The 4705-nt window shown below is 43.3% G+C and overlaps 1 protein-coding gene across 1 annotated transcript; it reads right to left on the bottom strand.

The window, feature by feature from the left end:
• Window positions 1-206: 206 nt before the first annotated feature.
• LOC137260402 (octapeptide-repeat protein T2-like) lies at window positions 207-4187 on the bottom strand. The gene is made up of 3 exons (XM_067798066.1): window positions 4037-4187; window positions 795-1184; window positions 207-472 (listed from the first exon to the last, which is right to left on the bottom strand). The coding sequence occupies exons 1-3, from the start codon at window positions 4185-4187 to the stop codon at window positions 207-209; spliced, it is 807 nt and encodes a 268-aa protein (XP_067654167.1).
• Between the last annotated feature and the right edge of the window lie 518 nt (window positions 4188-4705).

The raw sequence follows: 4705 nt of genomic DNA, 5'->3' as shown, positions 1-4705 counted from the left end.
AAAGGGGGTACCAGTCCAGTATGTGTTGCAGTGTCAAAAGAGGAAAATGTGAGGGTGGAGATGACGTTTCTAATCTTTTCAATTGAATTTCCAATTTCTTTAATTCTGTTTCCTTTCTGTCTCTGTCTCTTTCTCTGTCTCTGCCTCTGTCTCTGTCTCTGTCTCTTTTTCTGTCTCTGTCTCTGTCTCTGTCTCTTTCTCTTTCTCTATATCTGTCTCATTCTCTCTCTCTCTCTTTCTCTTTCTCTGTCTCTTTCTCTGTCACTGTCTCTGCCACTGTCTCTTTCTCTGTCTCTGTCTCTTTCTCTCTCTTTCTCTTTCTCTGTCTCTGTCACTGTCTCTCCCACTGTCTCTTTCTCTGTCTCTGTCTCTGTATCTGTCTCTGTATCTGTCTCTTTCTCTGTCTGTTTCTCCGTCTCTGTCTCTGTCTCTTTCTCTTTCTCTTTCTCTGTCTCTGTCTCTTTTTCTGTCTCTGTCTCTGTCTCTTTCTCTTTCTCTTTCTCTTTCTTTGTCTCTGTCTCTGTCTGTCTCTCTCTCTCGGTCTCTTTCTCTGTCTCTGTCTCTTTCTCTGTCTCTTTCTCTGTCTCTTTCTCTGTCTCTGTCTCTGTCTCTGTCTCTGTCACTGTCGCTTTCTCTGTTTCTGTCTCTGTCTCTGTCTCTGTCTCTTTCTCTCTCTCGGTCTCTTTCTCTGTCTCTGTCTCTGTCTCTGTCTCTTTCTATGTCTCTGTCTCTTTCTCTTTCTCTTTCTCTTTCTCTGTCTCTGTCTCTTTCTCTTTCTCTTTCTCTTTCTCTGCCTCTGTCTCTGTCTCTTTTTCTGCCTCTGTCTCTGTCTCTTTTTCTGTCTCTGTCTCTGTCTCTGTCTCTTTCTCTTTCTCTTTCTCTATATCTGTCTCTTTCTCTCTCTCTCTCTCTTTCTCTTTCTCTGTCTCTTTCTCTGTCACTGTCTCTGCCACTGTCTCTTTCTCTGTCTCTGTCTCTTTCTCTCTCTTTCTCTTTCTCTGTCTCTGTCACTGTCTCTGCCACTGTCTCTTTCTCTGTCTCTGTCTCTGTATCTGTCTCTGTATCTGTCTCTTTCTCTGTCTGTTTCTCCGTCTCTGTCTCTTTCTCTGTCTGTTTCTCCGTCTCTGTCTCTTTCTCTTTCTCTTTCTCTTTCTCTTTCTCTGTCTCTGTCTCTTTTTCTGTCTCTGTCTCTGTCTCTTTCTCTTTCTCTTTCTCTTTCTTTGTCTCTGTCTCTGTCTCTCTCTCTCGGTCTCTTTCTCTGTCTCTGTCTCTTTCTCTGTCTCTTTCTCTGTCTCTTTCTCTGTCTCTGTCTCTGTCTCTGTCTCTGTCACTGTCGCTTTCTCTGTTTCTGTCTCTGTCTCTGTCTCTTTCTCTCTCTCGGTCTCTTTCTCTGTCTCTGTCTCTGTCTCTGTCTCTGTCTGTCTCTTTCTATGTCTCTGTCTCTTTCTCTTTCTCTTTCTCTTTCTCTTTCTCTGTCTCTTTCTCTTTCTCTCTCTCTGTCTCTTTCTCTTTCTGTTTCCATCTCAAACTTTTTCATTTCTTTTTCCCGTTCCATCATTCTACCTTTTTCATTTCCAGCCGGTCTGTCTCTGTCTCTCTCTCGGTCTCTTTCTCTGTCTCTGTCTCTTTCTCTGTCTCTGTATCTGTCTCTTTCTCTGTCTCTGTCTCTGTCTCTGTCTCTGTCACTGTCTCTTTCTCTGTCTCTGTCTCTGTCTCTGTCTCTGTCACTGTCGCTTTCTCTGTTTCTGTCTCTGTCTCTGTCTCTGTCTCTTTCTCTCTCTCGGTCTCTTTCTCTGTCTCTGTCTCTGTCTCTGTCTCTGTCTCTGTCTGTCTCTTTCTCTTTCTCTTTCTCTTTCTCTGTTTCTTTCTCTTTCTCTTTCTCTTTCTCTGTCTCTTTCTCTTTCTCTCTCTCTGTCTCTTTCTCTTTCTGTTTCCATCTCAAACTTTTTCATTTCTTTTTCCCGTTCCATCATTCTACCTTTTTCATTTCCAGCCGGTCTGAACATTAATCTTGAGCCATTTGCAAAACATCACGTTGGAACTCTCCCTCATCGATATAGTGATTCAAAACAATTTTCAAAATCTGAAATTTCAGGTTTGGCATCAAGTTTGTGATGTGAAGAAATTTGCAACAAATCTGATTTACGCAACTGACTGACTGTCTCAGGGGACATTACAAACTTCTCAAGTTCAAACACCATTTTGCTGGTTCTACAATTAACCTGTTGACAAATTGCAAAATAATCGAGATATATTTCACAATCCTACTCAAATGTCAAATGAATTCTCTCCCGGACGAGCCCCCACTTTTGTCACTGCAAATTATTCACCGTAACACTATATTACATGTTTGAGCGACTGAACTGTATACCTGAAAGATCGAAGACGTGGGTAAAAAAATAGGCAATTGCATATTTTGTATTCCCGATGAGTAATATGTGGAAATGTCGTCCACGCGTCGGTTTGAAACTTTCACAAATATATTTAATACTGCAACCTTGATAAAACAATTTTGAAGCACATCATGTAAACAGCCACGGAGAGCATGAGTGATAGAATGTCAGCAGCTGTGTCATTGTGTCATTTAGTACAATAATTCAGTTATAATAGGTCAGAACCCTGCAGAGTTGGTCACTGAAATGCCATGTTTCCTTGTCCTGCAGACCCGTGAAGATCCAGGTATGATTTGGTCCTCAGCAACCCATGCTTGTTTCCCCAGAAGATCCAGGTATGATTTGGTCCTCAGCAACCCATGCTTGTTTCCCTAGAAGATCCAGGTATGATTTGGTCACCAGCAACCCCTGCTTGTTTCCCTAGAAGATCCAGGTATGATTTGGTCCTCAGCAACCCATGCTTGTTTCCCTAGAAGATCCAGATTAGATTTGGTCACCAGCAACCCATGCTTCTTTCCCTAGAAGATCCGGGTAAGAATTTGTTTTCAGCAACCCATGCTTGTTTCATGGAGCGACAAACGGGATCGGATGGCCAGGCGTTCTACCCAGACAAAATACACTGCCCAAAAAAGAAACGCATAATCCAAATATCAGTTTACCTCGACGTGTTTTATATAATCAGATTACAAAATAAATAGAGAATTACAGCAACCAAATTTTACACAGGGTTGGGCACACGTTTCCTCCACTAGATACAGTCATTTACTGCTCTTGGGGACATCTGTGTCTCTGACAGCATTGTGACGGCAAGTTAGTACCTGGTGCGACAACCAGGAGCATCGATCACTGCTTTGCACTGCCTGGGCATGGACTGAATGAGATGTCGAATCTGGCGTTGTGGAATCATACTCCACTCATCCTGCAATGCATGGCTCAGCTATTGCGGCGTATGTGTTTAAAGCTGTCGGCGTCGCACATGTCTGTCTAGCAGATCCCACAAATATTCAACTGGGTTGAGATTTGGCGATCTAGATGGCCATAGGAGCACATTCAAATTTTTGTTGGCAAGGTACTACATGGTAACGCGTGCAGCATGCACTCTGACGTTGTCCTGCTGGAAAAATCTCTCTTCTGACGTCAAGGGCGGGAATAAGGTGACTTTGGAGGATTTCATCATGGTAGCGCACAGCAGTTGAATTTCCCTGTTCGTGCACCAGATCTGCCCTACCATTCAAGGATATGGCTGCCCGCATCATGACACTATCATCGCCGTATCTACCAACTTCACGCATACAGTCCATTTATCCGTCGGTAGACACGCATCCTATCATCATGGCGATACAGCAAGAACCGCGACCTATCACTAAGCCAGATACTCCTCCAGTCTGCAATGGTGCATGGTGGAACGTTTCTGCACCATTGCAGACCTGCACGACGATGATGATACCGCAGAACAGGTGCTGTATATGGTCGCATTGGTCGTATCCCATGTTGTCGTGGGCGATTTCTGGTGGTTTGCGCTGATATTCTAGGAAGTACAGGAACATTGTAGGCTGTGTATGTTGCACCGATTGTCCAGTTGCGTAGATGCAACTCCTCCCGGATGAAGCGGTCCTGTTCCAGAGTTGTGACCCTTGGCCTACCAGTTCTCGGCCGATCTCTTGTTGGGTTGTGGAGTCTGTAGTATCTGGAGTTCTCTGCCTCGCGTTGACGTGCCTGGCTACTGATGACACTTTCTCCAGCTTCCAGATGTCCAGTGGCTCTGTTTCTGCACTCTTCATTCAGTCTTGGCATCTTGAGGGTCGCAAATACGGAACAGCTTAGCGTGATTCGCAAGATAATTGTCATTTTACACCCATCGGTGTGAAGCTTTAGTACCGTATTTGCATGTGCAACATGCCTATAGCTTTTTCTCCGTGCGATTTCTCCAAGTTTTAATTCAACCAAATGTTGCGTTCGTGTGCAAAGAATTTGTGTACGGGCTGTATTCACAGTTAGTAATGATATTTATACTGATTCCGAGCATTTTTTACTAAAACAATCTACTTTGAAAAACAGATTTTAGCCATACGTTACTTTTTTGGCTTGTTTTTGGTTGTTTTTGGTTTTTGTAGGTGGGTTGTTGTTTGTTTGTTTGGTTTTTTTTTTTTTTTTTTTTTTTCTCAGTAAACATTATAGGCCTTACCCTGGAAAAAGTGAAAACAGTTTTCTAAAGTGTCTTTGTTGACTAAAACCTTTCCAACGTCAGTATGAGAAACAGAGACACATGTGATCTGTGGTCACGATCTGACATTCCAGCCCGTATCAGCGGA

The sequence above is a fragment of the Haliotis asinina genome, chromosome 13 (assembly GCF_037392515.1).
Source record: "Haliotis asinina isolate JCU_RB_2024 chromosome 13, JCU_Hal_asi_v2, whole genome shotgun sequence".
Lineage (NCBI taxonomy): Eukaryota > Metazoa > Mollusca > Gastropoda > Lepetellida > Haliotidae > Haliotis > Haliotis asinina.
The sequence above is the reverse complement of the archived record's forward strand: the minus strand, read 5'-3'. Positions and strand labels throughout refer to the sequence as shown.

Coding starts and splice junctions, on each gene's coding strand:
- LOC137260402 (XM_067798066.1), bottom strand. CDS start 4,187: ATGCCAAGACTGAATGAAGAGTGCAGAAACAGAGCCACTGGACATCTG. Junction 1,185..4,036: donor AAGAGATCGGCCGAGAACTG/GTAGGCCAAGGG, acceptor AGACAGAGACAG/AGACAGAAAAAGAGACAGAG. Junction 473..794: donor AAAAAGAGACAGAGACAGAG/GCAGAGAAAGAG, acceptor AGACAGAGACAG/AGACAGAAAAAGAGACAGAG.